Source organism: Oncorhynchus keta, chromosome 19 (genome assembly GCF_023373465.1).
Source record: "Oncorhynchus keta strain PuntledgeMale-10-30-2019 chromosome 19, Oket_V2, whole genome shotgun sequence".
Taxonomy (NCBI): domain Eukaryota; kingdom Metazoa; phylum Chordata; class Actinopteri; order Salmoniformes; family Salmonidae; genus Oncorhynchus; species Oncorhynchus keta.
The window spans coordinates 44,318,210-44,332,857 of NC_068439.1; the positions used below are offsets into that span (position 1 = coordinate 44,318,210).

General features: G+C 42.3%; 1 protein-coding gene across 1 annotated transcript in view; it reads left to right on the plus strand.

The window, feature by feature from the left end:
- LOC118398331 (sodium/hydrogen exchanger 3) overlaps positions 1–2,720 on the plus strand; it is a 78,818-nt gene extending 76,098 nt beyond the window's left edge. Inside the window, exon 16 of the mRNA XM_035793565.2 lies at positions 1,757–2,720. Within this exon, the coding sequence (XP_035649458.1) occupies positions 1,757–2,064 (308 nt within the window). The 3' untranslated portion in view covers positions 2,065–2,720. The remainder of the gene's footprint in view (positions 1–1,756) is intronic.
- Positions 2,721–14,648: the final 11,928 nt, after the last annotated feature.

A 14,648-nucleotide genomic window follows, 5' to 3' on the forward strand; every position in this document is an offset into this window, starting at 1 on the left:
ATATATATATATATATATATATATATATATATATTTACAAACTTTCAATATTTGGAAGACCCTCAGTCCTATCACATCAAATCTATTTATATAGCCCCAGCCTAAAACTCCAAACAGCAAGCAATGCAGGTGTAGAAGCACGGTGGCTAGGAAAAACTCCCTGGAAAGGCAAAAACCTAGGAAGAAACCCAGAGAGGAACCAGGCTATGAGGGGTGGCCTGTCCTCTTCTGGCTGTGCCGGGTGGAGATCACAGTGGTTGTAGAGGGTGCAACAGGACAGCACCTCAAGAGTAAAAATGAACAGTTTAGGGTTCCATAGCCGCAGGCAGAACAGTTGAAACTGGAACAGCGGCAAGGCCAGGTGGACTGGGGACAGCAAGGAGTCATCATGCCAAGAGAGAGATGCCGAGAGATGCCGAGAGAGAGAAAGAGAGAATTAGAGAGAGCATACTTAAATTCACACAGGACATTGGATAAGACTCCCATTCGGAGTCAGTGTCACTGTGAAAGAAAATGTTCAGATAGAATAGTTTCACATATGAGCCCTGTATCAACAGGTATAATAAACATATATATATAGAGAGTTGAAGGTTGAATATATTAGGTTGAATATATTATTATATTATTATTACCTGCTAGATCTACTGTCTCTTTTATATTATGACATTTCAGCTAGATCTACTGTCTCTATTATATTATGACATACCAGCTAGATCTACTGTCTTTATTATATTACAACAGACCAGCTGTATCTACTGTCTCCATTTCACTTGGCGTATTGCCGTTTAGCTCAGCTCATTAGCTATCAACCCAGCTATATTTCAAGACGATCAGTGGTCATTGGGTTAAAAGACAGTCAATCAACGAAACAGCGGGCAAATCATTGGTGCACAATGATGTCATGACTTGTTGTCTTCAAATCGGTTTCTTTCAGTCAATACGTCCCGCGAAATGGCCCATCAGGTTTGATTGTGTTACAAACAAACTGTGTTACAAACAATGACCAGCTAGATCTACTGTCTGTATTATATTACAATGATGTCATGACTTGTTGTCTTCAAATCGGTTTCTTTCAGTCAATACGTCCCACAAAATGGCCCATCAGGTTTGATTGTGTTACAAACAGATTGTGTAACAAACAAACCAGTTGATTGCAGTGAAACCAAACATGACTGGAAAAGTCACGTTCTGTGTGGGTTATTTACCTTGAATGTGTCGTCGAAAATAGAATGAGACGGAATTCACGACACAAGCCGTTCACAAAATGTTTCGTGTTAGGCTATAAAAACGGATTTTATCAAACAAAAGATCATTCATTGTGTAACAATGAGCATTGGAATTGCAAACAGACGAAGATCGTCAAAGGTAAACGATTTATTTTAATGCAGTCTGTGATTATGTTACGCCTGTGCTGGTAAAAAAGTTTTTTGATGGGGCTCTATGCTCAGATAATCGCATCGTATTCTTTCACAGTAAATCCTTTTTAAAATCCTTTTTGGATTAGCAAGATTCTAGGCTTTCGATATATGTGAGACACTTGTATTTTCATGAATGTTTAATATGACTACTTATGTAGCGATCACCGTGTGTTGTGGAATTTCAGCCCGCTAGCGGGTTCCGTGCGCAGAGCGGTTAAACATGTCTAAATCAGACACTAAAACACTTCAGTCACGAAACAACAATAAGCTCACCTCTTAAGAGACCTTTCAATCGATTAAATCATTTCCAATTAATTTAAATCTCTCTCCTGGTCTAGCTGGAATCGTCAACCCAGCTTTCATGGCGGAGATGGACACCATGGACCCCATGCCACCAATGCAGCAGATTCCTTCATGGCTGGCTGAAGCCGAGGTGGACAGCAGCAACATGGTCCCTTCTCAGAGGGCTCAGCTGAGACTGCCCTGGACACCGAGCAACCTCCGCCGCCTAACTCCGCTGTGCCTCAGTACCCATTCCAATGATTCCTTCCTGCTGGCTGACTCCCCTGCCACACAGGAGGGCATCTCTGAGCTCCCACCACCACCTCCCCCACAAGACGGACAGGGTCAGGGAACCCACAAGTAGTCCTTCCACATCTGACCTCTTTTGGCCCCTAATCCAGGTTCTGACCTCAGTTGCCAAAGATCAAACTGCAGACATCAGACTTGTTTTTTGTTCTGTTCATTTGTTTAATCATAGTCCTGTATACCCAGACAAAACAATCCAGGTCGTCACCCTTATGCTCTCCGAATAAGGCTTTGGGAATTGCACAATTTACTGAATTCTTCTGTGTTTAATTGTATGTTAGGTTTTTTAAAGGGGACTGCACTGAATGCAACTCCATCTTAAGACAGGGAGATCATGAGACCAACACCAAATAATAATAATTAGACATGTGACCTTGCCGTCCAAATCCATGGACTCAGTTTACCTGACAAAACCAATCCCTTAAAACAACTCACTTAGATCCAATGTTGACTGACAGTAACAGAAAGTTTAACCGCACTCCCCGTATTTAAGTCCATTGAATGACACCAAACATGCAAGTTTATGCATGGTTTCAGACTGTTCTTTTTGTGACCACACCACCTCAGCCCTTTATGTGAGAAAATCATCTACATTTATATTGCAGATTTAGAAATGTTAGGCCTATTGAAATTATGTCTTAATCACTTTGTGTGTTTTTTTGAGAGACCTGTAGCCACTATTTATTCACCGATAAAGTGTATTGGCCATCTGTATCTTGTATCAGTTTGTTTGCCTTTTGTATTACACTAATCTAAGCAGAATAATGTTCAGGTGAGACATTCACAGATGGTGAGGGGCTGCAACAATCATTCACTTACAATGGTGTCATTCATAATAGCCAGATATTCCACAATGACTAGCTTTGTGTCTCTTATGGTAAATATATTTTTTTCGTAAGGGTGTTGATTTCTTTTTGAATAATATCAACAGTAGGGCATTTCCATGTGAAAAGCCCCATGAACACTAATGTGAAGTTCAAAGGATCAAATTAGGTGTCAAATAAAAGCTAAGAGTCTATATTTTGGAAAGATTAAGATATTCGGAGAGTATTCAGACCCCTTCACTTTTTTCACATGTTGTTACGTTACAGCCTTAACCTTACAGAGACACCCGTTCCCAGCTGGGACCCCCCCAACACCCTCAGCTGTAATGTGGTGCATGGAACGCAATAAATATTCCTAAAAATATTTAACCTCCACACATTAACAAGTCCAATAGCTCAAATGAAAGATAAACAAGTTGTTTATCTACCCAGCAAGTCAGATTTCTAAAATGTGTTACGGCGAAAACATAGCACATATTTATGTCAAACCACTACCGCAGACATAGCTCATTTGCATAGCCAAGTAGGAAAAAATATGCAATCAACAAACGCAGGATTAAAAGAAAAATCATTTCACTAACCTTTTGAAATCTTCATCAGATGACAGTAATATAACATGTTACACAGTACATTCATTTTTTTTCAATAATCTGCAATATATATCCATAAATCTCTGTTTACAATGACGCATCGTTCAAAAAATGCTACTAAAATGTCAGGAGAAATGACGATAGCTCCGGCAGATAACGTCAGCTAACAAGGAATACACATCATAAACTTTGACTAAATATGCATGTTCTACATATGTATAGGAAGATACACTTCTTCTAAATGCAATCGCTGTGTTACATTTATTTTTAACGTTACAGGTTGCGTTCACTAGGCTATACTAGGAGTCAGCGCTCCAAAAGTAGCATTATCGCTCCTCTATCTTGGAGTCGACAGAAACCCAAATTTACCACATAAATATTCCCTTCCCTTTGCTGTTCTTCCATCAAAAGACCTGGAAGGGATTATACTTACCAAAACAGCGTTTAGTTTTCAAGTCTGCTTCTTTCGGTTCTCAAACACGACACTTTTCGGTCTAAATGTAGCCAAAAGTCAAGTGGATGCGCACCAAAACGTCGAACTTACATATTATATGTCGAGTAAACTTGTCAAACTAACTTCATAATCAAGCTTTAACATGTTATAAAGGTGTACAGCAAACATGAGAACGAACAGAAACACAGGCACCGTTCAATCGATCTTGGAAAAAAGACAGGACGTGACCAGAGCGCACATAAAAGTGACCGTTTTTTTTGAGTGACGGAGAGCTTTCGGCATGCTCAAACTCTCACGAGCGTGTGATTCTCACAATGAGAAGCCCCATTAAAAGCTGAGATCGCGCTGAACACGTAGGGACTGTTCCCAGAGCTGTAACTGTTTGGGAAGGGTGTTTGCGATGACGTCAAAGCTGGGCCAACTTTTATCATGACAAGAGATAGTTTGGGAGAATGCATGCTCTGAGAGTTCTGCTTTACATAGAGACACAATTTAAACGGTTTTAGAAGCTTTAGAGTGTTTTCTATTCGATAATATTTTTATATGCATATATTAGCAACTTTTGACAAAAATGTATCCTGTTTCATAAGGGCACCAAATTCCTCCAGTAGGGGCAGTAAACAGCCCTATCTCTATTAATCTAAAATCGATTAAATAGTGTTTAACCCTCATCAATCTACACACAATATCCTATAATGACAATGCAAAAACATATTTTTAGAATGTTAGAACATTTATTAAAAATAAAAAACAAATCACATTTACTTAGTTTTTTTCAATTGCTAAACGACAGTGGACACAACTGGAGTCACATGTGCAAAACTCTAACTACAGTCTGCACAGCAGCAGTTCATGTGGACCAAACTCTAGTTCGTTTTTCATTGCTTGAACACAGTTTTCAAAACTCTACACACTTATCCCATAACTTTAACCACAACCTGCACAACACTGTGTATTTACAGCACTTTGTTCAAATGCTAACACACTGCTGTCAAAACTGTGAACCACACATTCAAAACGGAATAGATTTCAGCCTTGTGCCTTTCAAACACTGCTGATTGCAATTTCAGCTGAAAGGCTAAGCAGGTGTCTTGTTTTAGACTTGTTAGTGAACACACACACATATTACAGTATATATAGATAGAGCTCAGAAAGACTCATTTTGGAAATGGAACAAGGAAGATGGGTTCGTGGAGGGAGAAGGGTGGCAGGGAGAGGGCGGATGCGTGGAGGAAGACAAAGAAGACAAAGAGCTGTTATTTCAGATGAAATAAGGGCTACACTTATAGACCATGTTGTGAACCATGGTCTCTCATTGAGAGAGGCAGGGTTGAGGGTGCAACCCAATCTGCAAAGATCCACAGTGGCATCTGTAATGCGAATTTTCCATCATGCAAACAGGTGAGAATTACATCCTTACAGTAAAATGAAAACATTACAGGAATCTATTTTGTATTGCAATTATAGAATATTTACACAGATATATATTACAGTAAGTTTGACTGTAAAATATATTTTTACAACCTGACCCAAAGGCTGCCCCCAATAGGGGGAAGAGGAAAAATATTTTCAGATGCGCAGGAAAATGCTATTGTTGACACGGTTGTTGTCAACAATGCAATAAAACTGCGGGAGATTCAAGATAGAGTGCTGGCTGATAATGATATATTTGAAAATGTTAATTCTGTCAGCACAACAACTATTGCTTGAGTCCTAAAGAAACACCGAGTTACAATGAAACAGTTATAAACTGTACCGTTCGAGAGAAACAGTGAACGGGTAAAAGAGCAAAGATACCAATATGTCCAGATAAGATGTCTGAGGTTACGTACACAGCTATACAAAATATTTACAGTAAAAAAAAACACTAGCATTTCTACAGTAAAACTGTGCACTTACTGTTTTTTAGAGAGTAATGGAGGTGGAAGCACTGGAAAGACCACATTCATTTGTATTTATCGATGAAGCTGGATTTTAACCTTGCCAAAACACGGCGCAGAGGGAGGAATGTTATAGGTCAAAGGGCCACTGTGGAGGTTCCAGGCCAAAGGGGGGGAAATATCACCATGTGTGCTGCAATGGCCAATGATGGTTTGCTTCTCAACACACCACTCATTGGCCCATACAACACAGAAAGGCTTATAGCTTTCCTAGAACAGCTCTATGCTCAGCTAGTGCCAGCAGAACAAGGGGAGCCAGTAAGAAACCCCCAAGTTTTTGTCATAGTTTGCTATAATGTTGCTTTTCACCACTCTGCAGCTGTCACAGATTGGTTTGCAGCACATCACAGATTTATGGTTTTGTACCTGCCTGCATATTCACCCTTCCTCAAACCAATAGAGGAGTTTTTCTCTGCCTGGAGGTGGAAAGTGTTTGGTCACCACCCACATGACCAAATGTCTCTTTTGGAAGCCACCCACATGACCAAATGTCTCTTTTGGAAGCCATGCGTGCCGGATGTGAGGACACGAGTCCAGAGGACTGCCAGGGATGGATAAGGCACTCCAGAAGGTTCTTCCCCAGATGAATGGCAAGAGAAAACATTAGATGTGATGTTGAAGAAAACCTGTGGCCTGATGCTAGAGAGAGGCAGGATTAGCCCCTCAATTATTTGTTCGAATTACAGTATGTACTTTTAGTTTCTACCTTTTTTTTCTCATTACTGTAATTCCGTAAATTACTACAGACTATTGAAGCAAACTGCTCATTTTCATTTACCTTAAAGAATTGTTATGTTCTAAAAAATTTAATAAATCATGTGAAAGAATGTCACTATTTTCTTTGAAGAAAATATTACTTTGTATGAAGTCACTGAAATTGTTCAAACTGTAAATATGAAAAGTTTGTATTTTCTGTATTGGTGTTTGATGCTAGTGTTTTTACTCTCAGTGTGTGCTATCTCAGTGAGGGTTGTGCATAGTGTTTGGCTGCACTGAGCGTGTTTTGAGCCATGTGTTAAGAGTTGTGTTGCTTGGAATGAGTTTTGCAGGTGATGTGAACTGTTTAGCTCAGGTGACTGTTGGTAGTGCAGACTGTAGTTAGAGTTTTGCACATGTGACTCCAGTTGTGCCCACTGTAGTTTAGCAATAAAAAAAACTGTAAGTATTCAGACCCTTTACTCAGTACTTTGTTGAAGCTACAATATGATGCTACAAGCTTGGCACACCTGTATTTGGGGAGTTTCTCCCATTTTTCTCTGCATATCCTCTCAAGCTCTGTCAGGTTGGGGAGCGTCGCCACACAGCTATTTTCAGGTCTCTCCAGATGTTCAATCGGATTCAAGTCCAGGCTCTGGCTGGGCAACACTAGGACATTGAGACTTGTCCCGAAACCATTCATGCATTGTCTTGGCTATGTACTTGATGTTGTTGACCTGGTGGAGGGTGAACCTTTGCCCCAGTCTGAGGTCCTGAGCACTCTGGAACAGGTTTTCATCAAGAATCTATCCCTCGATCCTGACTAGTCAATGCGCGCTAACCAAGGTTGCCAGGTGCATGGTGTATCCTCTGACACATTGGTGCGGCTGGCTTCCGTGTTGGATGGCGCTGTGTTAAGAAGCAGTGCGGCTTGGGTGGGTTGTGTATCGGAGGACGCTGAAAAACATCCCCACAGCATGATGCTGCCACCAACATGCTTTACCGTCGGTATGGTATTGGCCAGATGATGAGCGGTGCCTGTTTTTTTCCAGACCTGGCGCTTGGCATTCAGGCAAAAGAGTTCAATCTGGGTTTCATCAGACCAGAGAATCTTTTTCTCATGGGGAGTCCTTTAGGTGCCTTTTGGCAAACTCCAAGCGGGCTGTCATGTGCCTTTTACTGAGGAGTGGCTTCCGTCTGGCCACTCTACCATCAAGGCCTGATTGATGGAGAGCTGCAGAGATGGTTGGAAGGTCTGGAAGGTTCTCCCATCTCTACAGAGAAACTCTGGAGCTCTGTCAGGGCTCTCTGACCAATGCTCTTCTCCTCCAATTGTTCAGTTTGGCCAGGCGCCCAGCTCTAGGACGGTCTTGGTTGCTCCAAACATCTTCCATTTAAGAATTATGGAGGGGAGACCTTCAATGCTGCAGCAATGTTTTGGTACATTTCCCCAGATCCGACCCTGTCTCAGAGCTCTACAGACAATTCCTTCGACCTCATTGCTTGGTTTTTGCTCTGACAACTGTGGGACCTTATATAGACATGTGTGTGCCTTTCTAAACCATGTCCAATCAGTTTAATTTACCACAGGTGGACTTCAATGAAGTTGTAGAAAGATCAAGGGTGATCAATGGAAACAGGATATACCTGCGCTAAATGTTTTGTCTCATAGCAGAGGAGCTGAATAATTACAGTACCCAAAGACATACTGGACCCTGACCTCTTTCGTCAGTTCAGGGCCCTCCACCCTGAGAGAGCTGGTAGGAACGTCAGGAGCCGTTCCTGGGGGGGATTCTGTCAGGATTTGGCCAGGGTTGTTCCGGTTTTTGGTCACTAGATGCCCCCATTGTGCCTTTTGACCTTTTGTTTTTCCTTGATCCCCATTATTATTTGCACCTGTGCCTCGTTTCCCCTGATTGTATTTAAACCCTTTGTTTTACTCAGTTCTTTGCTCTGTGTTTGTATGTTAGCACCCAGCCCTAGTACTCTGTGAGCTCTTGTTGATCCCGGTGGACTCTCTTGTGGAGTTCTGTTTTTTTGTTCTTGTTTGTTTATTTTTGAGTATCTTTTGAGACTTTTTGTGCTGTGCCTTCCACCTTGTGGATTTGCCTTTTTGTCTTGGAGGATTGCCTTTGTTCTTGTGGAATTCCTTTTGAGGTTGTGGAGTTACATGTTTTCCTGAAGAACTTCTCTTTTTACTTCATTAAATACACCGTCTCAAGTACTGCTGTGTCTGCCTCATCTTCTGGGTTCTGCTGACTATTCGTGGCTCAGTTGGTTTAGTGACTGTTTCTCACTCCGGAGACCCGGGTTCGTAACCGGGTCCTGACACAGACTTTTACAGATGCACCATTGAGAGCATCCTGTCGGGCTGTACCACCACCTGGTATGGCAACTGCACCGCCTGCAACCTTATAGGGCTCTCCAGAGGGTGGTGCGGTCTGCCCAACGCCAATGCTTAATTTGTAAATCGGGATGTGCCGAAACAAAAGGTGGGGTGACCTGGGGAGTTCTTCAGTAGCAGAAACCATGAGAGAGAAAAAAAATCACCTTTGCATTAAAGCATTGTATGCATATCATCATTTGCAAAGTGGCTGTCATGTCTTGGACTATCATTAATATGAAGACTGTTATATTATTGAATCAATTCTCTATGTGTAATTATTACATGATTAAACTAATCATGTAAACAATTAACTAGGAAGTTGGGTTCACCACAGGAAAATGTTGTTTAAAGAGTTACTATTTCCCGAATTTAACTCTCTTCAGATATTTTCATACGTTATCTATTACAGTCAATTATTAATGTATTATTACCTCAGTCATATTCCGAATGTCGCAAATATTGCACCCTTGGATATCTGCACGAACCCTAGCATAAATGATGAATCAGCGATATACTTATTGGCTTAATTATTTATTTACTAACTAACTAAATAATCTCACAGAATTACATAAACACAAACAGAATAGGTTACACTATCAGCTATCAAGGTAAGACCGCGATGCAGACTGTGTCGAAGTGACAATGTTTACAGGTTAGGCAGAGGTCGATAATCCAGAGGTGGGGCAAAGGACGGCAGGCGGGCTCAGGCAGAGTGGTCAGGCTGGTGGGTACAGGGTCAGGACAGGCAAGGGTCAAGAACCAGGAGGACGAGAAAAGAGAGACTGGGGAAAAGCAGGAGCTGACACAAAACGCTGGTTGGCTTGGCAAACAAGACAAACTGGCAACAGACAAACAGAGAACACAGGTATAAATACACAGGGGATAATGGGGAAGATGGGTGACACCTGGAGGGGGTGGAGACAATCACAGAGACAGGTGAAATAGATCAGGGTGTGACATACACATTGATTACTACATATTCCAATGAAAAGTCCCTAGTGGACTAAACCGATATGATGGCTTGTTACACAAAATGAAATGGGAGGGGCATGTAAGAAAGAGTGGGAGAAAAGACGAAGGACTTCACTATAGTACTATAGTACACACAGCTGATAACTATGAACATAGAAATGCTTTTACTTTGCACATGAACAGCCACTCATTCAAAACTAATTACAATTGACATATTTACGATTGTATGCCTTTGTTGTCTCTGTTGAAATCGCCGGTCCGTCTTCTGGAGAGTCAGTCGGCAGAAAGTCTCTGGTTTGTCCACCAGAGATCAAAGTATTTTGTAGTTGTAGCTTATTCCCTTTGTTCTTGGAGTGTCTGTTATAATGGATACGTCAGACTACCAATGGTCGTTTGATAAGAAAATGTTCTCCAGGGCCTCCCAGGCTCTGTCGTAACCTGGTGCAATGCACAATTGGCCTAGCGTCATCCGGTTTAGGGAGGTTTTGGCCGGTAGGGAAATCCTTGTCTCATCACGCACCAGCGACTCCTGTGGCGGGCCGGGCGCAATGCGCGCTAACCAAGGTTGCCAGGTGCATGGTGTATCCTCTGACACATTGGTGCGGCTGGCTTCCGTGTTGGATGGCGCTGTGTTAAGAAGCAGTGCGGCTTGGGTGGGTTGTGTATCGGAGGACGCTTGACTTTCAACCTTCATCTCTCCCGAGCCCGTATGGGAGTTGTAGCGATGAGACAAGATAGTAGCTACTATGAAATTGGGGAGAAAAAGGGGTAAAATTAAAATAATAATAATGTTCTCCAGAATGGATCTTTCAAAGTAACACCCGGTGGTTCATGGTCGAGGTCACTGGAATAGATGGAATAGATACTTTAGAGGTATCTATAATGGTGATAGTCAAGTTTCCTAGACTATTTTACATACAGTTGAAGTCGGAAGTTTACATACACCTTAGCCAAATACATTTAAACTAAGTTTTTCACCATTCCTGACATTTAAATCAAGTAAAAATTCCCTGTCTTAGGTCAGTTAGGATCACCACCTTTAATTAAAAATGTGAAATGTTAGAATAATAGTAGAGAGAATTATATTAATTTCGTTCATCCTGTGGGTCAGATGTTTACATACACTCAATTAGTATTTTGCAGCATTGTCTTTAAATTGTTTCACTTGGGTCAAACTTTTCAGGTAGCCTTCCTCAAGCTTCCCACAATAAGTTGGGTGAATTTTGGCCCATTCCTCCTGACAGAGGTGGTGTAACTGAGTTAGGTTTGTAGGCCTCCTTGCTCGCACAGGCTTTTTCAGTTTCTATGGGAATGAGGTCAGGGCGTTGTGATGGCCACTCCAATACCTCGACTTTGTTGTCCTTAAGCCATTTTGACAACTTTGGAAGTATGCTTGGGGTCATTGTCCATTTGGAAGACCCATTTGCAACCAAGCTTTAACTTCCTGACTGATGTCTTGAGATGTTGCTTCAATATATCCACATAATTTTCCTACCTCATGATGCCATCTGTTTTGTAAAGTGCACTAGTCCCTCCTGCAAGCAAAGCACCAACACAACATGATGCTGCCACCCCCGTGTTTCATGGTTGGGATGGTGTTCTTCGGCTTGCAAGCCTCCCCCTTTTTCCTCCAAACATAACGATGGTCATTCTATTTGTGTTTCATCAGACCAGAGGACATTTCTCCAAAAAGTACAATCTTTGTCCCAATGTGCAGTTGCAAACCGTAGTCTGGCTTTTATATGGCGGTTTTGGAGCAGTGACTTCTTCCTTGCAGAGTGGCTTCAGGATATGTCAGTATAGGACTCGTTTGACGGTGGAAATAGATACTTTGTACCTGTTTCCTCCAGCATTGTCACGAGGTCCTTTGCTGTTATTCTGGGATTGTTTTGCACTTTTGGCACCAAAGTATGTTCATCTCTAGGAAACAGAACACATCTCCTTCCTGAGCGGTATGATGGCTGCGTGGTCCCATGGTGTTTATACTTGATCCAACAGGTCCCAGAGGTGCTCAATGGGATTGAGATTTGGGCTCTTCGCTGGCCATGGCAGAACACTGACATTCCTGTCTTGCAGGAAATCATGCACAGAACAAGCAGTATGGCTGGTGGTATTGTCATGCCGGAGGGTCATGTCAGGATGAGCTTGCAGGAAGGGTACCACATGAGGGAGGAGGATGTCTTCCCAGTAACGCACATTTGTGGCCTGCTGGAGGTCATTTTGCAGGGCTCTGGCAGTGCTCTTCCTGCTCCTCCTTGCATAAAGGCGGAGGTAGCGGTCCTGCTGCTGGGTTGTTGCCCTCTTACGGCCTCCTCCACGTCTCCTGATGTACTGGCCTGTCTCCTGGTAGCGCCTCCATGCTCTGGACACTACGCTGACAGACACAGCAAACCTTCTTGCCACAGCTCGCATTGATGTCCCATCCTGGATGAGCTGCACTACCTGAGCCACTTGTGTGGGTTGTAGACTCCGTCTCATGCTACAACTAGAGTCAAAGCACCGCCAGCATTCAAAAGTGACCAAAACATCAGCCAGGATGGATAGGAACTGAGAAGTGGTCTGTGATCACCACCTGCAGAACCACTCCTTTATTGGGGGTGTCTTGCTAATTGCCAATAATTTCCACCTGTTGTCTATTCCATTTGCACAACAGCATGTGAAATTTATTCTCAATCAGTGTTGCTTCCTATGTGGACAGTTTAATTTCACAGAAGTGTGATTAACTTGGAGATACATTGTGTTGTTTAAGTGTTCCCTTAATTTTTTTGAGCAGCGTATTTGGAAAAAAGAAAGTTTGATGACATGACAATTCCCACTCTCTCTTTGCCTGACTCTATACCTTCGGCATAATTTTCTGCTGCGTTCCACAAAAATGAAGGCCCTAAAAAAACTCCACATGCTTTCACCCAGTCTGCCCCTTCTGGCCATAGGTTACACGAGATGTTCTCAAGTCATGTTATTTTCACTTCGCTCTCCATCTCGTTCCTCCTCCATGGCCTCCCGATATACACGTGCGATTGCCCTAATCAACTTTTCCTACTCTTGTGGTAACTCAGCACTGTTTACATTTCAACATCAATGCCCTCAAAATATGCTATCCCAACAATGCTACCTACCACTAACACTGCCCATGATGCATACTTCAAAATATTCCTCATTTGCGCTATAGTCCAGTTCCATACTGTTACTATAGCATCCTTCAGTTACTGTCCCTACAGAGACTGCTGTGAGAATAGCTATTGCATTGATTGTCTCCTGCTCCTGATCTCCTATTGCCTTTGTTGTTCCCCGATAGATTTAGGACTGAATCTTTCAGATACTCCCTACCTCCGAAACTGGTACAGCAACTGCCGAACCGCCTGGTACAGCAACTGCACCACACGGAATCGCAGGGCTCTCCAGAGGGTGGGGTGGTGTGGTCTGCCCAACGCATCACCGGCGGCACACTGCCTGCCCTCCCGGAAACCTACAGCACCAGTGTAAACTTTGGGTCTCAGCGTTATATAAGCAGCCCCCTTCTGAAACCTTCCTGTCACCGTCACTCGGTCCCAATCTTCTGGGAGATATGTCAAGTGTTTGCTGGCTGTTAGAAATGGGGGAGAAATGGCGTTGGAAGAGTATCCAACCTCACAAAACTCTGAGTCACATGTTTCTTAATTACACGCAGGAACTTCTCTTCCTTAATTTATGAACCACATAGATCTCCGCTCCAGTCATTTCCCAATTCCCCGTAACTCTAACTTCTTGGTTTTTGGGACTCCACAGAATACACTGATGTCGGTCCTCCAGCCTTTGCAATTAACACCCTTATGCAGACATTCTGTCTCAAACACATGCCCCCTATGTACCTTGCCTCAAATAAATGTACACATAAATCATAACACATTAGTCACTACTGCTGATCCACTTCTATAATTATAAACATACTAAAACATTCTCAAATCAATTATTCAATTCCCAACAAGCACTCCTCTGGAACAATGATCACTTATGTTCCACAACACCTAGAAAACATATTGATTTGAACAGGGAAGAGAGAAAATACATGTTTAATAATTTCACACCACCCTTGATGCAAATGAGACTGGGATAAGAACCGTCCATCCGTTCTATTCTATGCCAATGGTATGCTAGTCTCCATGCCAGTCTCCTTCATCCTCATCCTTGGGTGTCAAAGCAAGACACGGACTATGAACCTTGTACGTAAATTGTACTGTATCATCCAGCAATCCAATCCATGTATTGATGCGCTTTAACATTAGGATCACTGGCAACCCGTCATTCAGGGCAGGGTTTTGAGGCCCACATGTTTTTTGCTAAAAATGTGGGGCTCAAAACCCTGCCCTGAATGACGGGTCACCACTGATCCTAATGTTAAAGCTTCCCTGTTCAAATCAATATGTTTTCTAGGTGTTGTGGAATATGAGAGTGATCATTGTCCAGAGGAAGGATTGTTGGAAATACACTTCTGTTCAAAAGTTTGGGGTCACTTAGAAATGTCCTTTAATGTGTCCATTAAAATAACATCAAATTGATCAGAAATACAGTGTGACATTATTAATGTTGTAAATGACTATTGTAGCTGGAAACGGCTGATTTTTTATGGAATATCTACATGGGCCCTTTATCAGCATGTTCCAATGGCACATTGTGTTAGCTAATCCAAGTTAAGCATTTTGAAAGACTTATTGATCATTAGAAAACCCTTCTGCAATAATGTTAGCACGGCTGAAAACTGTTGTTCTGATTAAAGAAGCAATAAAACGGGCCTTCTTTAGAC